The following is a 22559-nucleotide window of genomic DNA, read 5'->3' on the forward strand; positions in this document are numbered from 1 at the left end:
TGGCTGCTTCGAAGCATGCTGTAAAAATGCAAACACGGGAAGGCATTTGAAAGAACAACCAATAGTTATTTACTTACTTTGTTAATGTCAGGGGCGTGCTTGGCTTAAATAAACACCTTCTGACTGTCTTACATATTATACTTGTTTTCCCCCTTTAATATATGATTAATTTGTATTTTACAGACTAAGATGGTTACTGAGACATAGTGTGTGAAGTGATGGAAGTGATGATTAGAACTGTAGCTTTCTCTTTCTTCTTCAAGACACTCCTACACATATCAAAGTATTTGACCAGTGATTTTAAGCTACAGATGTTTCTTTGTCATGTGGAGGGGGATGCACAGCTTTTTCTGCCCACAAATCTAAAACCATCCCAAATCTCACACTGTGCTGAATTGTGCAAACTTTTGCTAAAGAGAGCTTCAAGCCTGGGAATTGCATGGGCGTGTGAGAAGGAAGAATGAACGGGAGGGAGTTCACTTGGAGTTTGAAGAAACTTTCCCTCCTGCCTGTCTGCTGTAGGCTTGGATATCTGATGGCTTTGCACTTCCTGTAGCCATATGTGCTAGTGTGAAGCACAGCTGCAGATAATCATGGGAGACAGTGAAAAGCTATGGAAAATTAAGACTTTTGTATCTCAAGTCCTGAGAGAGTGTTTCAGACTTATAGCCCCTTCTAAACTGTTGAAAAAGCAAAAACCGCACCTATTTAGACAAAGCCTCTCATCCTTAGGGGATATGGTGGTGAATTGCAATGCTTACAGTCATATTTGAGAATTTGGTAGTTTGTCATTGCTGTGCAGTATGAAATGGTTCAGAGGGCTGTGCATTCGTGCAGTCGGGGTCGGAGATGTGCAACTGTAGCCCCAGGGCTGGGACAGATGGAGGGCTGGTTTGCTTTGGGCAGACTGTGCCCTCACTAGCCCTTTCCAGCTCTGGCACTGTTTGATTGCTGGTGTGCTTGAACCTGATAGTACTCACTTCAGCCTATCTTAATATCATTAGCACTCCCTGCTTGCTTGAGAGGTGTATCGGAAAAGTAATAAAGCCACACGCTGTTGTCAGATGGACAGTTGTTCTCCCCATGTAAACCACTGAGGTAATCTTTTTGTTTGCAGGCACCGCAGTATTATGTTTGGCGATAAGCTGTGTTCTTATCTTGTAAGTTGCTTTGCGTTGATACAGAGAGAAAGCTCCATAAACTCTAAAGTCAAAAGGATATTGCTGCAAAGTTTTTTGTTGTGCTTTATAAATAATTTCTTAATTTATAATGAATTTATTAATTCATAAATTGCTTTATATTTTAGGGGAAAGCAATTATTAATAAAGTTATTCCTTATAGTCTGATGTATGGTAACAAGTTGCTGGGGAACATCAAATCCCGATAGTGTTAATGCTGCAGACAGATGTTGTACAATGAGTCATTTTAGAGGAGAGAAATGGTAGCATTTAAAATTTAAAAAAGTATCTGATGTAACACAAACTAAATACACGTTAGTTAATGGTATTTAGAATCCTAATTTTGTAGTCTTGATAGAAAAATGCTTATATGCTAAGATAGTTGCAATGTATTCTAGTTAATGTGTGATAATTGGAGCAGAACTTTGAGAAAGAAGTTAAACATTGATTGGACCCAAGAAGGCTTCCCTTTCCTGTGGGGCTTTCCCTTTCTGCAAACTGGCATACGTGTGAACAACTGGAAGGAAAATGATTGTGAGAGGAGAAAACTGCAAAGTGAAACAAACAGAGTAGAAATAAAAGTAGCTGTTGAGGGATCTGCCTTTATTAGCTAGCCAGCATGAATTTTATGGAGAAACAGAAATTTCTTTAATGTCTTGTGTCAGGACACTGTCTCCTTGTATATTACTTTGTACAGTCTCTAGCATCATGGAGCTCTGAATAAGACTAGACTGGCTGGATTTTTGTATTATCATAAAATATATTATTACATGTAAAGTGACAATGCTGTTTTCTCCTCTTGCTTTTTGTGAAGCTTTGATTGTATATTTCATGGCTTTAAAGCTGCTTCAAAAATCACGAAGGCAGAGATTTAAGTAGGGAGAAAATTGAGACGATATTTCCTCTTTGAAATTTTAAGGAAGTACTTCATTCAGTGTTTATAGTCTCATAATCCTGATAATGCTTGGACAACTTACTGGAGAACTTCTGGTTTTGGTAGAATACAATATTTAAACATACTCTCCACCCCCCCACCCCCCCCAGTAGCCTATTTTTTTCAGAATACAGGTGGGATTTCAGGGGGGGGTGGGGGGTGGAATTATAGTTCAGATATTTCCACTTTATCTCGAGGTTCCTCCCAAGTTGTGCTGAACTTCTAACCCTGAGTTTAAAATCTGTCATTTTATACATTGAATTATGCAAGTGACTGCACAGTTTTTCATCCCATCCGCATTGTGACTGCCTTAGGCCCCTGCAGTTAGACGTAGCAATGTTTATCAGGAGTAAATGGATGCATTCCTTTGATTAGCTTCATTTGAGGGATTCCTGATATTTAATGATGCTGTGGGTTGTTTGGCTCCTCTCCCTTTCACTAGCGAGAGATTTCCGCTGCCGTTATCAACCACACTAACTTTTCAGCACACTTCAGCATTTTTTGTGTGCAAAGGCCACAGCTGTAGTTGAACAATGTGGTTGTTGTAATCCAATAATGAGTCCTAAATATAACAATAATTATAACCTTTACATTGAGAACAATATTGATAATCAGGGACACTGATCCTTGAATTTCATAGAAATCAAGCTCGTCACTGGTTGTTGCAGTGTTATCCATGTTTTAAGATTTCAGATACTTTGCAAAACTTGTGTGTGCTTGTGTAAAGACTTGGCTTTGCTGTACAGATGGGTATAATGGAAACAAAAAGCATCCAGATAAATATGAATGATTACATTTATCAACAGCTAAACAGAACATTTTGGATATTATTCTTGTAATTAACAAGTCTAAATTGCCATAATAAGCCCTGAGTATAAGTAGTCCAACAGCACGAACTGATTTTATTGAAAATATTTTGGCCACTGCACTCAGTTTGGTCTTGTGTATTTTTAAATCATGTTTGCGATTATTCTACATGTACACTTTCTTTCTCCCTGTCTTCTTATTTAAATTTCATTTTCATTTTTCAAGAAAACCCATGTAAAATTTGGTCAGTGTGAAATTCTTTGTAAATAGGGCTTTTGATCACCCATGTATGATCAAGTCAGTCTTGATGTGTTTCCAGTTTTCTGATGAACAAAATTGACATTTATCACCGGCATGGTCATACTATTAATATATCCAGGTCTCATAAGAGTTCATGATCATGAAGAGTATATTGGTAGGCACAGAAATAGCAGACACTTCAGAGTTAGATTCCTCAAACAGGATTTGATTTTTAGTTACAGGATTCACAGTGACTCAAGACAGTACTTCTTTCACCTCAAACTCCTGTTTCAACCTACCACTGTCACTAATACTCTGTTTGACTCTCAAATTCTCACCGGGCATAATGCCATCTGCTTGTTCTCTGCTGACTTTTTCTTTGACTACAGGCCCTTCTCCTTGCAAGGACCTTAAGGAGAACAGAGCAACAAGGTCTAAAATATACTCCTATTTCAGTTCTTCATTTCGTGCATCTCTTCAGGAGCCTGGTGTGATACCTTCTTTATTTACCTCACTGCTGTACACAGTACCTGTGGTCTAGTATCCAGGGTCTCAGCATTTATAACACCTTCAGGAGAGGCTGAATTTGGATTACGTTGCTGCTTCTTATATTCCCTTTTTCTGTACTTTGGGCTCTTCATTCTACAAATTTCACATGCTTTTCTAGATGAAGTAGCATGTATCCACTGCATATAAAGTGTTTTTTTATATATATTGTGTTTCTTTTTCGTTGTCTAAAAGTGTAGTTTTTGGTTAGCAGTACCTCTCAGCTAATGTTTTGACTATGAACATTCGAAGATTCCTAGGAAAAAATACATCTAGCTAAACTGCACATGGAAAACATGTAATTGTGTACTATATTCTATGAATATGCATGTTATGCTTGAAAGAATAATTATTTGGATCTTCTCAGTAATTTTTACTATTTATTTTATTTTTTTTTTTAGTTATATATGTATCTAGAGAGAGAGGAAGGGTACAGAGCAAGAGAGAATAATTCTACAGAAGGGCAAATGCTTTTTGCAGTTAGAGGGGGTTTGCCTGAAATTGCAGATAACAGTGCACAAAGTGATTGTCCTGGTCTTTTGTAATCCAGGCACTTGGCAATTTTTATTTTATTTTATTTTTATTTTTATTTTTTCCTTTAATCCTTTACCCATTCATAAATCTGGGGCCTGCAATTATCCCCCCCCCCCAAAGTTTTAAATATAATTTTTTTTAAATATAATTTTTTTCCTGAAGCTGCTTCTGGTGTTTCTTTTTCTGTCCTTCCTGCAGTGCTCCTCTGGGATGGGGTATTACATTTTTTTTCAGCCTTCCTCTCTGCAGTAGGCATTTGCCATCTACCATACTTAAAACATTCTGTTCTTTGCTCCGTCTTTTGGCACTGATAACTGTGACATCTGTTTGTCACATATGAAGCCCAGGAGGTGCTGAAGACCCTGAAGCAGTGAGCATCCCTTACATGAGCATCCCTTATGTGGGCAGAGGAGAAATATCTTTGCCTCATAGGTGGCAAAGCAGCTGACTTGGCTTGCTCCTAGTTTCCATGGTGACATTCAGACTGAGGGATATGGAGAGTTTCCAAATGCTACGTACAGACTGTGGGAAATCTGGCCTTTCCTGGCCTCCCCTCTCGTGTTCTGGTTCACCTGGAGAGGAAATGTGAGTGTGTACCCCAAATAGGAGCTGCTGTGGTTAGGAGAGTTGCTCACTCTGGGCTGACTGCAGTGTCTGGTTGAGGTGGAAGACAGGGAAGAGTTTTCTGGTTGGTTGTCTTGATCTTTGACATAGGCAAAGCTTGCATATTTGCATAAATAAAGTGAATAGGCTAGTAGCCTACCAGCTCTGGATTAATGAAGCCTAGGTGCAAATACATAAGTTGTAGCACAGTGTTTTAATTTATCAGGAACTCAGCTGAACTTTTGAAACATACGTAGACTCATGCAGTTTCAAAGGTGGTCAATCCTTAAGAATAGTTGGCTTAAATTTAATGTATATTTAGTGGTGAGATGGGAGGAAACAACTGTGTGGTTTGTTTTTTTTTTTTTTCTGAACACTGAATATTTTAGTGGTCCTTTCCGTCATGCTGGTTCAGGTAAAAGTATTGTAAATAATAGTTTGTGACCTGAAAAGTCATTGGACAACATTACATAAATGCCCAATTTATATTAAACTCTAGTGTAATATTAAACTCTAGTGTAATTGTTTTATTTAATGACTTGTTAAACTCTATGTTGCAGTCCATTGCTTAAATTTGCATTTGTTAAGGTGTGAAATGGATGGCGTTCAGGTAGGGCATACTCTTTGTGTTCATATTGAAAGATGAATTTGCCTTATATTTAAAGAAAAAAAGAAACCCCAAACCTGTCATTTTTTTTTTTTTTTGAAAAAGCTGTGTGTCTTTGCCTCCCATGTGAAATTATTTCATGTATTGTCTATGTGTTATTGCTTTTCAGTAAATGCTGGGTTTGCAGAACAAGGACTTGCCAAGGCAAGTTGTCGGTTTGCAGCCTCATTCTGATTTACCGGGGAGCATAAAAATATACTCCCTTTCCAAAATTTCATGTATGATAGTTAAACCTGTAATGCTCATCATCTTTCCATTAACCCCAAATGGAAAAGAAGGCTGGTAAGGACACAAGCTCTCTTATTTTCATTGTAGTTTTCCAATCTTAAAGAAAATTTCTCTTGACACCAATTTGGGGAAGAATATTCTACCTATTTGCCAGTATTTTTGGAATTGTATCTTCTCATGTATATCTGAGCAGCTGATTAGAAATTGTAATTCAGATCTACACATAGAAAAGGCTATTTTAATACTTTTTAGTCTCCTAGAGGAAGGAGGAAAGACTGAACTGCTTGCAGAGGAGGAACAGACTGTGGGATCAGAACCTCAGGATATATTTACTGGAGAGGTTCTTTTGAGTTTGAACCAGCGCATATGTGCATAACTTTTTCTGACATTGAATTACAGGGTGGTTTGTTGATTTTCTTGTTTCAAAAGATAACCTGTTACACACTTCAAAATAAGACAATACCTCAGAGATCATGAAGTGTGGTATTAGTTAGGAGATTGCAAGTGTGGAAGATTTCCCTGGAGGGTAGCGCTGCATCATGCAGTCTTATTCCAGAAAATCATATGAGTATAAAAATAAAATTAATCATTTCTTTATAAGTTTCTACTATGCTGTTGTCATAAAAAGAATCCATTACATAGAAGTATGCCTGATTTTGTATCAGTGAGCCGTTAAATGTTGTTAATGATTTGGTGAATTCTGACTTGGCCCACACAAGGTAGAACTCAATGTGGAGCAGGGGAAAAAAAAAAACCAATCTTCAGAATATTCTACTTGTGAGATGAACTTTTCTAGATAAGTTTTTTCTAATGTTAAAAGCACTGACTGTTCTGAGCAGTTTCTGTTGGAGGTGCTTTCTTTACTTTTTGCTATTGTTTTTAATTTGTTTAGTCTCACAGATGAGGTAGATCTTACTTCAAACTTCATAAAGAGAGCTGCTCGTGTTCTATTAATGCTCTGTATAGTACACCTTTGTACATAACACCTCGGGGCTATGCCAGCTGACAAAGATGTGCAATGGATTAGCATCTTAAATGCTCTTCTAGGCCCCAGTCAAACTAGCCAGGAGCGTATAGGGGCATCTGGGAAACATTGCCATTGATAATAACATTGTTGATAAGCTCAGGTGGAAAGCATGCAGGGCAGGGAGGTGCTTCTTGAGTAGTTAGTGTTCTTGGAGGTCTGTGCTATTTCTATAGAAAAAGAGGAATCTTTAAAGAAAAAAAGAAAAAAGTTACATTATATAGTGTTTATTTAAATAGTAGGTCTAAAAAGAAGAGGAGTTCCATCATACAGCTTTACATTAAGCTCTCTTCTTATTGGAACATCTGTGCCTTTACATAAATCTTGGGGTTATTTTAGGTGAGGAGCAAAGTTGTTGAATAAGAGACTGTTACTTGTGTATTGACATCACAAAATCTGTTTGATGGGGCCTTATGCACCCCAAATATCATAATGAACCTGATTTTTGGACAGAGGCCACTGTTCTTGAATATCCAGGACTGCTAGATGCTTAGTAACTGTAATTGCACCTATAGCCAGGAGGAATAGTACATAAAAATGACTTATTTGCTGGGATTCCTGTGGTACATGTGTTGTGTGACATCCTATGATATTAGGGCATCTGAGGGTAGAAGCAAATCGGACCTTGACAGCTAGAAAAATTTCTTACTACATTGAGGTTTGGTGGATGACGGATTTGGAGGAGTATCATAAAAGACACAGTGCTCTTAAGAAAGCTGTGCTGTCCCCACCAGCTTCCAGGGTGCTTCTTTGAACCTCAGGCATCTGATGTTTTTTGAAACACCTTGTCCTGTCGCAAGTTAAATGGCATTATCAGCCAGGAACGCCCTCTCCCTGAAGCTCCCCTAGTGTTGATCTGAACACAGCAGCAGCTGGCCAGCTGCTGGCAAACAGGGCTGTCTGCCACGGCTCTAGGATGAAAGGTGTGGGTGAGGAATGCTGCTGCTATTTTCGAACTGTTATTATTTCCTATTTGTGCACAGTTCTGTTTACAAAAACAATTGCTGCTCTTTAATTAAGAAATAGAATGACAGAAATAAAGTATTTTAAAAGGATGTTCTATTTAGGGAACGAGGGGAAGTATTTGTGAGAAGCTATTCTGAAAACATCATGCAATCTATGGTTAAATTATTTTGTTGTTTCGGGGATGTAGCTTTTACAAAATCGGTGAGTCAAGCAATTGTCAGTAATATTTTTGTTGTCTTAAATTTTTTTCTTACCCTATATGAACTATATGCCTCCATCTAAATTACGTCTGAATGACAAAAATACATAGATAGCAAGAAGTGGAAGAGTAATGGCTTTATTTAGAATTAACTGTCAGTGTTTATTAAGTGCATCTGTCATGTCTTATTCTGGATTTGTATTGGTAGTCTCTTAGCTCAGAGATTTTTTGATACCTGATGACGTTGAATATTTTAATGTTATTATTCTCATTCAGCAGTCTGTGTAAGCAGTGTGGGACTTCAGGAATATCAAAAGTACTTACTGCCTTCTTTTATAGTCATTTAGCAAAACCACATCTATGGCTTATTTTTAATACATTCTTAGATAAATGTTTTATGTATTGTCAAGAATATTCAATTTTTTTCAAAAAATAAATGCCATTATACATGGGACTGCTTATAAAACAGTTCATGCAATTAACATAACAGATGGAAAAGTTGGGCTTTGAGAGAAAGTACGTAGAAATACGGATAAATCGAGAATGTTCACACCAGATAATTCTTGTGTGTGTGAGCAAGTAAAGTGGATCCAAGAAGATTTGGAAAAGAAATTATTTCCTTTTGCAACCTAAATTTAAATGTCTAAATGAGTTCTTATAGCACTGGGACTTTTTACATGGCCTTACTATTGGGTGTCAGGCAGAAAAAATACCTGATTTTTACTGCTGCTTGTCTGGTGATAATGATGAGCATTGCCTAGCACGTAAGAGACAGCAGCATTTGGATGAATAGAGGGTTCCACTGAAATGCCTTGGGAATATGTAGGACTCATGCGCTTTGACATGTTCTGAAGCAATGGTGTCTAAGAAAGAGAGAAATTAAGATCTTCCTCTTGTACATCACACTGATTATGCATGTATTGTGTTGTTTTACAGTGAAACATTACTTTTGATTAACAAGCAGTTCTAACAACCCCAGTTCCCTTAGCTGCTCCTCATACAGATTGTGCTCTAAACCCTTCACCAGCTTCATTGTCCTTTGAACACGCTCTAGCAACTCAATATCTAACTTGTAGTGAAGGGCTCAAAACTGAGCACAGCATTTGAGGTTCAGCCTCACCAGTGCTGAGTACACAGGGGCAATCACTTTCCTGGCCCTGCTGGCTAAACTAGTTCTGACGCAAGCCAGGATGCTGTTGGTCTTCTTGGCATCTCTAGCAGCCCTTCCTCATCATGCGACCTACCATGGTGGAGGTACTCCAGGGGTGAGGTTAAGAGACACTGACAGCTAATAATTCCTAGATGTATGGCATTAAGCATATTCACACTTTCATTATTTCCTTAGAATTGGTCTCTGGCAGAAACACTTTCCTTTGTTTCTGGTCTCTTTCAGTGGTGTAATAATTAACAACATCTGTTGATATGCTGGACCCAGAGAAGGGTGATAGTCTTCCTCCTTTCTATTGTTCCCTCTTCTCCTTTCCCATCCCAGATATAATGGAGACATTGCTAACATACCGGTTATTAGAGATGACCAGATAGTCATTCACAGTGCACTATCCTACAAGAATTCAGGGCTCTTCTTTGGATTCTGGAACGGTTGGTGTCTTCCACAGGTTGGAAAACCATGGCTGCCATAACTCTCCAAATCTTAAGATTTCATGTAGCATTAATTTTTTGTAATGTTGAAATACATCTCTTAAACATAGGGCAAGTACCCTCTGTTGGCTTGATTTTGGTTTCAGTCCTTTTTTACTTCCCATGGCAGGACAAAATGTTGCTAACTGTTGTCTTCCCTTCTATCCTTTTTCTGCAGGTCTTGATGACTGCCTGCAGCAATACATAAAGAACTTTGAGAGAGAGAAGATTAGCGGTGACCAGCTACTACGCATTACTCATCAAGAACTTGAAGATCTTGGAGTCACAAGAATTGGCCATCAGGAGCTTATCTTGGAAGCAGTAGACTTGCTCTGTGCACTGGTAAACTTCTTGGGGCAAAACGGGGACAGCAAACAGTGTTTGCACATTCACAGTTTGAGAATTCACAGTGTTCATATTGCTAGTCCTAAACACTATCTAAACTCCTGACACATAATGTATGAGCAATTCAGCATTTTATACCAGAGTCAAGATAAAGAGCAATATCTACTGATAAGACGGAGCTTTGTTAAATACATTGGTATCAGAGATTTAAAGCTTGCATATCTGTCTTTATAGAAGAAAAGTATATCTGAAATCAGAAAAAAACTAGACTGGGTTTGGTTTGAAATGTAAAACAGTTATATATGTGAATGCGCTACTTGAGTGCTGGTTGCCCTTTACAAACAAAATGTCCTGATATTAACCATGTCATTTTTCACTGATACATGCAAATTATGTTTTAGATGATAATTTGAGTTTGCTGAAACATAGCTGCTTCTATTTCACAGTAGAAAGGATTAAATGCTGAAATAATTGTCTTATATGTAAATAATACATATTTTCTGGTGGAGCATACAGTGGGATTTTGGTAATTTTTTTTTCAATCAGGTTGTGTCATGCATAACTGGGATTATCATCCCCTTGGTGAGAGGTGTGGTGCTGACTTCACCCTTCTTAATGAACCTTTTATGTGTGCCTGTAAACATTAGTGATAGCTTGGGCACACTGTCTGCATCCTTCACTGTAGGAAGGATTGTAAACAGCTCTGGTAAGATGTACTTTACTGCCTAAAGTGGTGTTTTGTGGATTTTTAATGCATGCTGCTTTTCCAAGCCTTAGAAGCAGCTTTAAGAAAGCTGGATCCCAGTAGAGGCAATCAAAGATGGTAGGCTGAAAGGCTCTTCAGAAGAAGGCTTGTGGATTTTCAGTATGAAGCAGCTTTGCTGTATAGTCTGATGTTGCATCTTTAGGAAACAGATGTGAGGGGTTATAAAGAGGAAAAAAAAATAAAAATGCAGAAATAGAGGGGGAAAGAAATGCAGAAAAGGGGGAAAAGCTTTTCCATATGGGAAGACATTTGGTTTTAAACACGTCTTAGGCTCTCTTCTTTAGAGCAGTATTTCTAATAACATTGCAAAGTGGCTCAGTGCAGTAAGTTAACTCATCTATTTGTTTTTTAGATAATGGAAAGTATGCAATCTTGAAAAAAAAAAAGCTACTCATATAGAAGGGAACAGACTTATTCACAAAATACTTTTCTCATCAGACAGCGCAGAAGGCAACAAGAAAGTAAATGCTTTAATTAACTGAGACAAAATCTAAGTTAGGGTGAACAGTGATGACCATTCCTCTGGGGCACACAAGGAGACAGATTACGGCTCTTTTAAAAATAACCTATTTTCACAAAAAAACACCCTTGTTTATTATCTGAAATTTCTTTTTTTTCCCTGGATATATAATTACAGATGTTATCTTTAGACAAACAAACAACTTGTCTTTGTAGTTCTGTTATCTTAGGCAAAAGTGGATGGAACTATGTTGAATATAAAATAAAGCATCTGTAGTGAAGGCTAGCACTGCATGCTTAATTTATGCAGGAAGTCTCTACCTTCCCGATCCATGTTGCACAGGTAGCATTCGCTGCTTTTCTGAGTTTGTCTTAAAGAAAACTTCATCACTGAGACACAGTAGCATGTGCCAGATCACAGCTTCCAATTTAAGCTGAGGTTTTTGCAGCCTCAGAATTGGCTCCTGATGGCTCCTTAGGGATAAAAATATGTGATTGTTATATTGATTTTAGTGGACTTAATTCGAACTTATTGTTCACTAATCAGATAAACCTCTTAGGAAATTTAATTCAGAGGAGATTCTTTTGGCTATACTGGTCCTGTACTTACAGGTTTTCCTTTTCTTACTGCATCAGTAAGTATCTGTCCTGGTTAGTGCTTGTCCATTCTTCTGATTAGCTTCTAATGTTGACTGTATTGTTTAGGAGAACTTCAATCCAATGACTCTCCAGTGTAGGATAACTGCTAATGCAAGGTATTTAAATGAATATTATCTGATTATTTTTTTCTATTTCATTGGTGTTTAACAGAAGTTTTGTGATAGAATTTGGCATGAGTTACAAGTGTATGATCTGACTGAGTTAACATCTGTTTATGGATACTGTAGATGGAGGGTGGCATGACGGAGAAGTAATATTAATGTTAATTTTGCACTGCAAGCATAATCTCTGATTTTAAACTAATCATTGAAAAACAAAAGTATTGTCACTTCTGATTCTTCTCCCCATTCTCTCCAAGTTAGTGAGTGATCACCTAATCAGTTTTTGGCAGGGAGGGCAATTGAGGGGGACAGAACCACCTCACACTGTACATTCCTGCTCCCGCTCTGCAGGGGAGTTTCCAAGACAGGATTGCCTTCAATGAAAAAAGCTTATGCAGTGATGGTAGCTGATGTGTTTTAAGAGCTGCTTTTTTCCCCACCCCTTCCCAGCACTTTTATGGTGTAAACTTCTACTTGCAGTTTCTGCCCTGACAGCTGTGGATATGGCAAATGGCAAACCAGCTGCTTGTGTTGCATGCCTGTAGTTGATGGGGCAACATTTTCTCCCTGGAAGAAAGTGGAGAGCCTGAAAAAGCATATTTGGCTGGTATGGAGAGAGCATGGGACCTCCTTAACCGAGGTGGAAGCTACTGAACAGTGCTAAATATACAAACTGCTTGCCATAGTAATAGTTGGGAATCATTTATGGTCGATAGCACTATTTAAAGGAGGTTCTTTATTGATTTTTGATAGAAGGTGGGTAATTGGCTGTGGTCTCTCGTGGTATTCTTCTCCTGTCATAAGCACTAGCAAAAATGGATCCTCCAGTGTTAGCAATCAGAGAACAAACGGTGGCCTGTGCTATCCATCTAAGTATAGTCTCTCATGGCTGCCAGCCTGATATACCATGCTCTTAACAGGAGAGCAAGCATCCTGGGGGTGAGATTCACAGGTTTTCTTTTACTGTGGTGCTTCTGAGAAGGAAGAACAAAGATTTTTCCCAGCTGCTCTTGCTGTTACAGGTCACACTCACTGATAATGGTGGGGGCGTATATACCATCGCTGAGCAGAATGTGCTCCAGGAGAGATTGGGCCATGTAACTAATGTGGCTTGTCTCTTCCTCTCTTCTTCAGTCTGTGAAGGTGGGAGCATGGTCAATAGATGATCTTGCCTTAGTGCAGTTTTGTGTTTTATAAAATTCATATGTCAGAAAGGGCAAGATAAATGAAATGTTCTCTGTGCTTTAAAGAAAGAAGCAATGAGGCCTGTGATGGTATTTCATTGATGATAAGAGTTTGTTGCATGGTTTTTGATCGGTCCTTGAGAAACCATGACAGATACATGCCTGTAGAATTGTTCTGTTTCCAGCAAGGAATGTCTGTTTTCCTTTCCTTTCAATTCAAATGGGGGCATGAAACTGGGATCCCACTGGTGGCACCTACAGGTAGATTCCTACTTGATGTGGATGTGCATGTTTATTCATGCTGATAAGATCTCAAAAAATAATTGACCTCTGAAAAATTATTGAAAACTGTTAAACTCATTAACTGTGTGTCCATCCCTAGAGATACAGGAGAAACTGTATTATTTTTTTTTCTTCAGGCTACTCCCAGGTAATAAAACACACGCTTGTTCATCAGTTATAAAAATTACCACCCAGATCTAGCCTCAATACAATCCTTTTCAGTATGTGTGTGGTGTGAAGCTAGCTTAAGAATGCTTTACATTTAATCAGTAATGAAACAACAGTGTAGCAGACTTTGAACCACAAATAAAATGTGATCAGCCTTGTTACTTTGATGGTTGCATTAAGAACTGGGTGTGAATGAACAAGGCCAAAAGAAAGTAAATTGAGGAAAGATGGATGTGATGCTTTTGAAAAGAGAAATGCATACTGAAGAACTGATTATTTAGATAACACCATCACATCACTGTATCAGTCTTCAGGTTTGGAGTGCATCTGCAGGTCTTGTAGTGCCTGAAATATCTGACTGTGCTGCAGAAAGCAAAGAAATGCACCTAATTATTTTTCCATCATCTGTTTGTCAGGAGATGGAGTTTCATTTATCAAAACTGGGTATGACCATATTTTGCTGACTGTCCATGGGCTCTAAATTTTATGTCTCCTTGATGTATTTTTCCCAGAAAATGCTACCTTTTGCTTTACTGCCTGGGGAATACCAAGACTGAAGACTGCACAGCCAAAGATCTCTTCTTCAATCTTTAAGCAAATGATGTAGTTTATCTGATATACCACCACAATGGCCTGTTGCATTAAGGGATTTTTTTGCTTTACTTTCCCAAAATATCATGTATGTTTTGTTTCTGTGAAGATTAGATTAGCTTCATTGAACATTAGATTAGTTTCATTGAGTATTTTCAAATATTTTTAAAGAGGAGACTTTAAAGTGGGAAATATTTTGTTCTGGGAAGACAAGAATATATAGAAAACTTCAAAATAACTTTTGGATGTTTTAAGTTTTCCTTAAACAAAGCAATTATTAAAGTCCCTATGAATTTGCAAAATCCTTCTTCAGAGAATCTGCATTTGTGTAGTTTTGTTAAAACTCAAACCAGTTTTTGCTTTGTAGAGCATTCTGGTTTCAGTACCGGTTTCATGGTAATTATTTAAATATGCTTTGAGTGCACAGGAATCTATTATACACTGTGTATTTGAATCTGTAAAGCTAGAAGATTGAAGCAGATGAGATAGCATTATTATTTTGCAGAGAAAACATTGGTCTGCACTAACAGCATGAAATTACTTATCATTTACCACTAACACAAAACATTTATATGCTAATAAATGTAAAAAATAGACCTACTTTACCCATGAATGATTTGATTTCTCATAAGAATTATGCCTTTTACCTTAATTTCATCTTCTTGCCATTTCTCGCACAGAAATCCTTTCTTTTGCCCTTATCACTAGTCAGATCTTAAAGCTGCTTTTGTCAGTAATAGTGAATATTAATCATCATAGTGGTCAGTGAGGAAGACTTCATTTTGGAATGGACATTTGTATGTGCTAGAGTTGGGATTTATTGTTAATATTCTGCATGCTCATAGCACAAAAATTATTTGCCTTTTTTACTATTGCCCTTTACAAGTTAAAGTTCTGGTTATGTCATCTGCCTTCCTGTCTTCAGCCTGAGCTAACTTAACTGCAGAGAAAGAAATCCCAAAGTCCATCACCAAATCAATAACGCTAAGGAGTTAAAGGGCTTCTTATTGCTCATATAGATCGTGTTGAAAATGTTGCTGTTGTTAGCAGATCTTTTATACAGAACTGCAGTAAAGCCTTGTGGTATGCCAAAGGCAGTAAATACATCTGCATGCAAATTGTGAATGTCCGTCTTCCTAACTGTCTCATGAATCAGTTTTGGATCCTAGATAATTTCCTTAGTTACTTTTTTTCTTTGGGTTGTTTGGTGTTTTGGGCAAGTAAAAAATACACACCCAGGTTCGCAGAGTCACAGCATGGTTTGGGTTGGAAGGGACCTTTAAAAATCCAACCCTCTAGGTCAAAAGCAGACTGGATAAACAGGGCTGTTACAGTATAATATGTTTTGAAGAGGTAGTGTATTCCTAGCAATCTACTTTTTTTTTTTGCTTTATTTGAAATTGCTGATAAGCTGTTTAGGACTTTGTGAAATGCATTTAACTGAATATGTAACTGATAGTTTGAATTCTGGAGAAATAAATAAGAGCACTTGGCTGGCTAGGGACAAAATTACATGACAAAGAAGAAAAACAAAAAAATAATGAGCACTTGGTCTTGAAGAGTCTGCTGATTAAATAAGAGTAAGAAGAATAGTTTATGTAATTGCTTTATTAGCGCTGCAAAGCATGACTAGGGCTTGACTTTTTGCTTGATTGTGCTGTAGAAAAAGAAGGGCATTTTTCAGGAAAGGGGATAATGATGATGATTGATTATGAATCTTTCCTGGGTTCTGCAGGGCTGTAAGTATCATGCACCTGAGCTTTTTTTCTGTAAACATTTAGGACAAATATTTGTACTCTTTGAAACTATTTGCTTTTTAATCAGTATATGCTTAGTAATTGCAGTAAAATACAAGTGTCATTTGAGCTGTCCGGCTTTTTCTCCTTATCTACTTACTCTGTGTTTATGAAACAGATGTGCAAGGATCATGTGTTATGCACTTCTAAATTACCCCATATGTCAGTGCTGTTCGAAAGAGAGATAACCTTAGTGTTGGCATTTCATAATGCTGGAGGAAGGGCCGTTAGAAATATATGTTGTAGGCAGATCTGATGAGGTATGAAGTTACATAAGGCACCTTCCATATGACAAGTTGTGTTCTCAGTTGCTCGCAACTTTGGGCTGGTAAGCTATCTGCCTCATACTTTGTGGGATGTGTTCAGCCAAATGTTTTCAAGAATGAGGTTCAGATGCATTTTGTTAATTTTAAAAACAACTTTGGAGACAAAGGTTGGAACTTTTCTTGGTGAATTTTTGGCCGCCCCAAATTTGGAGGCATGGTTTTGAAATGGCTGCCATGTGCCATGGTATCTGTGTGATCCTGTTTTGATTATTCACTTAAGATCTTCCTCAGTTTTCCCCTGAACTGAGGATTCTGTGAACTTTACTGTTTCCAGGTTGCTTGTTTAAAAGCAATAATATATACAGAAATTATGCTAAAAAAATAATATGGAAGATGAAAGCGCTGAAAGATAGTGTGGAGCAGAATTAAATTTGTCTGGGGTTATCTTAAGTCCATTTCTTAGCAGTCATGTGCTATCACCTAAAAATCCTGCATTCAGTCTGTGAATAAGAAGGAAAAGACGTTTTAAAAAGTTGTAGTAGAGAGAAAGCTTATGATTTAATCCTTGTGATTTTTAGTCATATCACTGAGAGATGTCAGGCATAACTGAGAAGTTACATTTCTTTACACATAGTTTATTACGTACCGCACATAATTTGTTACCCCGTACACCCATCTAGACTATATTAGTCTTTTCAAAAGGTTGCCATTTTTTTCCTTCTTTAAATAATAATGTTTGTGTGTATGATGATAAACATTTGCCAAATAAAAATAAAAGTTTACTTTTTGTAGTTTGTACAGCCATGGTTGCCTTCTCCAGAGGGGTATCAGAAATTGATATTAGCACTGCTATATGATCTGCCTGCCTGGAGAAACTGTTTTTACTTTATTTTTGCCCCCAGCTCCAGTGTTACAGTAGTATTGTTGGTTCCCAACTTGTGTCTCTTCGTTGTCAACTTGTGTCCAGCAATGGTCACTTCATGCCTTTTTCTCCACATGATTTCCAGCCACTTTCTGGGCTGGAGAGAAGCAACAGTTATTTAGGGAGGTAGGCAGAAGGGCCTTACCTTAATTTCTCGATCTTGGATTGTTTGCCAAAGCCAAATAATGACATTGAACTTGCTGTGTTCTTTGTGCTTGGAGGTGTAGAGGCATTTGTGGTTACATAAAAGTTGTGATCAAGACATCTGCTCTAAGGGATTTTTTGATTTGTTAATGGGCCTGTGGCTGTCTCTATTGCATATTGCAATGTGTTTAGATGTGGACTTCTTTTGATATCTGAGCTTGGCATTTTTAGTTAGTTGATCTGTCTTTGCATTTGCAATAGGCAGCATAAAAGTACACTAAACTAAAGGTCTCAGCAGCTTCTAGACAACCTGTCTGGGCCATCAGATAGCACTATGAGTTAGGAACACTTTGCTTTTAAGCATCCACACTAGCAGTGTGAGAGGCACTTCCCTGCCAGAAGGGGTCAAGTGAATTTAGCACAAGAGATAAAATGAGGTCTGATTTTGTTTTATTTTTTTTAATATATATATATATATATACATACACATATATATTTTAATTGGGGGAAGAGGAAGGACACCTGGTGAACATTGATCAAGCTGAATTTTCACTTCACTTCCAAAGTCTGGTTACTGAACTCTGTTCCTATCCTGTGTGATGTCCTGGCAAAGGGACTAGGCTTCCTGTTGCTACCAGAAAAAAAGCAAAATTCATCAGTGGCTCAGTGGTGATTAGAGCTGCTGCTTGTCAGCATGTGAAGAAAAGAGCTACAATTCGTCACTCACACTGTCATGTGAAGCCACAGAAAAGTAATTAGCAGGTAAAATGCCTATTAATAGCTCCCACCACCTTTAGTTCGAACACCTGCTGACAAGCTATTACTCTGTGTAGCTTAGTTTCATCAAGTTCTTGTTTTGTGATTGCCAGAAAGACTCCATTAGAGCTGTTTCTGTTGAGGCAGGGTGTCTCTGAAGAGATTCTTGCTCCATGGCCTCTCATTGAGAAAGCGGATGCATAGACTTGCTTTGCTTCTTGTAATCTCTACAAGCATGCAGAGATTTCTTTGTGGTTCCTTCAGTGACTGTGAATTTATTTTGGCTAATGAAAGCATAACTTGTGTTAGTGCTGGCTAAATGTAGACTAGGGGAAAACAAAGAATTGTCTCTTTTTGCCTGCTATTATCTTCTTACGGTGCTTGAAAATAAACTGTGCATTTCTAAGAAAACCGTATTATTAATAGTGTCTTATTGTATATAAAGTATGGTTAAACTTGGTGGTTATTATCTGAGCATTTTTTTTTCCAATATTAGAATATGCAACTCTTTGTTAATTTCTAATGTGGGACAGAAATATTAGTGATAAACAAAGTGTGGAATTTGTTAGCTTGGCTGCTGTTTTAGGATCCTTCTACTTAAAGGCTTCAATAAACACAGCTGCCCCAAAATATATTCCATCCCCCGCTTTATCTGCCTCATATTACAGGTGGAGGCTTTATTGAAGCCGTTCCCCATGTAAGACTGAATTCTGTATGTAGCTTAAGCTTTACATTTGTCCCTTGTCTTTTCTTTTATGTTAAACAGCACACACTTTATGACTATGTGTGAAAATAGACTTTGTTATCTGTTAACATTGTCTCTTCCTTTCCACATATACAATGGTGGAAAAAGACATTGAAAAAGAGTGAGTCTGCAGGTGTCTATCACTTGAAATATTAACAAGAGGTCACTAAGCTTTTATAGGAGCTGATTTTCTAAAGAAGCGTATAGAGAAATGCAGGCTATTTTCCTGTTGTAGAATAAACTTTTGATTCATCCTGTGTTTCGCGGAAGTGAGCACCATGTCGTGCAGGTGTCACAGGGCTCGCTTACAGTGGGCTGTTGATCTGGCTGTTTTATGCGGCATTTTGTATGACACATCTTTCACCTAAACTGTCTTTAATTTGTTTCTTCCCCTGTTAATTTTGTCAAAATAAGCCAGGTGCTCAAGAAGCAGGGTGAAATAAGAACAAACACTATTTTTGGTGATGAAACACTGGAACAGGTTGCCCAGAGAAGCTGTGGATGCTCCATCCCTAGCAGTCTTCAAAGACAGGTTGGATGGGTTTTGAGCAACCTGATCTAGTGGGAGGTGTCCCTGCCCATGGCAGGGGGGCTGGAACTGGATGACCTTTAAGGTCCCTTCTAACCCAGACCATTCTCTTTCTATGATTTTATGATTTTTTTCCAACTTTTACTCTGGCCCAGTCCTCAATCTCCGTCGTGCTCTCTCAGCCGTAGAAAACCACAGCAAAATCAAATTTATTTTTTTCTAATGCCTGTCTCTTTACTTTGAACTGATTTGGTAAGTGACTAGTTTGGCTGCGTAATAAAGCACGATTTACTTTTCCCTCCCTATTTATTGCCTTCATTTTTTTATTTTTTTATTTATAATCTAACTCTGTCTCTTGTGTAACTACTATTGAATATTTACATGGTGGGAAAGTCACTGCCCAAACATACAATTTGTCTAACTGGGAACTGAACCTGATGGCAGAGGACAGCTCCTGTGCAGGAACTGTGCAGTTGAGAAACATGCGTGCCAATCCTTCCTTGCCCAAAGTATGGATGTTCACAGAAGTTACAGTGCCAGCTTTTAAAGCACAACCTTAGCGCATGGTCACTTCCGCCTTAAGCTGGGTCCCAAAGTGCATCCTCTGCTGTCGTAAGATAGATGTGGTTTTAGTGTCTCCCTCACGAAGAGTGTTTGATTTACAAGCACAAAGAAGGGCTGGTTGAGAGATGGCAAACTGTGTTCTGAAGTCTCTCTTTTCTGTGATGATCTCCCATTTTCCTGGGAGTGGATGTTGTGGGAGGGCTGGGGGCTCACTGCCGCCAGCTTCAGTGTAATGATCCTGTAATCCTGTGTAATTAAAGAGGTGATTAAGTTCATTTAGTAGATGGTTTGGGTTAAGAGCATGACAACTGCTGTAAATAATTACACACCCCAAACCCATTTCTTACAGAAAAAAAGACTAAGGTAAATAAACTTCAGTGGTCTCAAATTAGCATTGACAAATATATCCCTTCTCCCATCTCTTCTCCTTGTGGACAGATCAGCATGGGAGCCAAACTGGGGGTCTGGGAGAAAAGTTGGTGAGGAGAGTGTGTGTTAGAAAGTAGATTTTTATATGTGCAGCTGAAGGGTTTTCTGCATCCTACTTCATCATCATTTGTAGTAGAAAATGGTCCACCCTTTGACAGAAAGTAGCCCTTCCCATCATCAATTGAACAATGTGGGAGCACCCTGTGATGTGGTTAAGGTGAGGAGTACCTTCAGAAGTCCCATCTTTTCTTTACAGGAATACTAAGCTCAATTCAGTGCAATTGCTTGCTTATTCCTTTACAAAGGCAAAAGAAAATCTCTTTCAAAAGAACTCTATTATTCTTTGCATATGTAAGGAAAGCAAATCTATTATAGAAATAACGAATCATTGATGGTACTATATTATATTGTAATTGAACATTAAATTAGGGTATTCTCTAGTGCTGTTTCAGTAATATTTGTATATTTGGATTGTATATATTGGAAGGATTATCACATACTGTTTATTAATATTTCTTCATAATTTTTTTCGGTCTGCTGCGCACCTGAGGAACGTAATTTAAGTTTAAAGGATTGACTCTTAAATGGAAGCATAGTTTACATCTTGACTTTAAAAGAGCTACAGACACTGGGCAGAGAGTAGCACTATGTCCTCTAGTCTGTGATTCTAGTGGTTCTTTTCTGCTAACAAGAATAAAAATAAGGCAATGAACATGTTTCCTTGACAGAAACCAACCAAAGCAATTTGGTGTCATACTGTGTCCATATGATGTACTAATGCTAGTTGCAGGTCTTCTTGTCTAATGTGATCTTAGGACCTGGTATGAGTACAGACATGAGGGGACTGATCCCTAACCATCAGATTTACTGAGAGAACCATCTGATCACTGAAAGTGATGGACTGCTTTGAAAGTCAGTCTTCCAGACTAGTCTTTTTTCTTCATTTTGAGATGTTTTTCAGCTAAAAGATCACTCATAATTTTGCTCTTCTTTTGTTCCATTTTTATGCACTTTAGAAACAGAACACGCCATACATTTAAAAATTAATGAGTGGGTGTATTTCTACCTTAATTATTAGGAATGGTTAAGTTTTGAAGCAGAAGAGCAATCTTGCTGTTCTCGGTACTTCATGTTCAGATGGAAAGCTAATTTTTTCTGGTCTTTTTTTTTTTTTTTTTCTCAATGCAGAACTATGGTTTGGAAACAGAAAATCTGAAAACCCTTTCTCACAAACTGAACGCATCTGCCAAAAATCTGCAGAACTTCATCACTGGGAGGAGGAGGAGTGGTCACTACGATGGAAGGACCAGCCGCAAATTACCGAATGATTTTCTGACATCCGTAGTGGATCTGATTGGAGCAGCTAAAAGTCTGCTGGCTTGGCTGGACAGGTAAAATCTCCAAAATGTGTTACAGGTGACCAGATCATGCACACACACAAACCCCAACTTCTTTACAAAATATAATGTGGGCACTGAAATGGAAGCAAAATTCATTTACAAATTCTGAGAGGAAGTTCGTAGCAATTTTTTCTTGTAAAGTTACCATGCCATTCAGATAGCATTTCACTACAGTACTTCTAAATACACTGCAACACTACACATTTCTGGAAATACAGTAGAGCAACAGGATGACATCATTAGGTTATATATCACAGAATCATAGAATCAACTAGGTTAGAAAAGACCTTTAAGATCATCAAGTACAACCGTTACCCCAGGACTGCCAAGACCGCCACTAAACCATGTCACTAAGAAAGAGCCTCACCTACAAAGGTTTTGAACACTTCCAGGGCCAGTGATTCCACCACTCGCCTGGGCAGCCTGTTCCAATGCCAGATCATCCTCTCTGTGAAGAAATTTTTCCTAATGTCCAGTCTAAACCTCCCCTGGTGTAGCTTGAGGCCGTTACCTCTTGTCCTATCACTTCTTACCTGGGAGAAGAGACTGACCCCCCACCTCACTGCAACCTCCTTTCAGGCAGTTGTAGCGAGTTATAAGTTCTCAACAACTCTGTAGATACATGTGTGTTTGATACTGATATGCACTCTGACCTGCATAACTCAGATTCATTGCTCTGAGAGTATCAAATTCACAAAAATATGATTGTAATTTACATTTTATAGGTGTCAATATATATTTCAAATGTGTGTGTGTACCATGCATGTTGCATTTTAGGTTTTTTAAGTGGCAGTGAGATACCTCTGAAACCGGAAATGCCTTTTGAACTTATACTTTTGCCTCTATTACCTAGGAAGTATGTGGGACCATGACTTAAGTGCTCTCCTT

At 38.1% G+C, this 22559-nt stretch overlaps 1 protein-coding gene across 8 annotated transcripts in view; it reads left to right on the top strand.

Moving 5' to 3' along the window:
- The window catches only part of CNKSR2 (connector enhancer of kinase suppressor of Ras 2), a 213431-nt gene that overhangs the window by 25711 nt on the left and 165161 nt on the right, over window positions 1–22559 (top strand). For all 8 annotated transcript variants that reach the window (XR_009961790.1, XM_062603648.1, XM_062603646.1 and 5 more), the window contains exons 2-3: window positions 9743–9906; window positions 21460–21662. Coding sequence is in view for 7 of the 8 variants with exons in the window: in XM_062603648.1 (XP_062459632.1) it covers window positions 9743–9906; window positions 21460–21662 (367 nt within the window). In the remaining variant the exon portion in view is untranslated. The remainder of the gene's footprint in view (window positions 1–9742; window positions 9907–21459; window positions 21663–22559) is intronic.

This window comes from Pezoporus occidentalis, unplaced genomic scaffold, assembly GCF_034315485.1.
Source record: "Pezoporus occidentalis ecotype Australia unplaced genomic scaffold, CSIRO_AGI_Poc_V1 ctg81, whole genome shotgun sequence".
Lineage (NCBI taxonomy): Eukaryota > Metazoa > Chordata > Aves > Psittaciformes > Psittacidae > Pezoporus > Pezoporus occidentalis.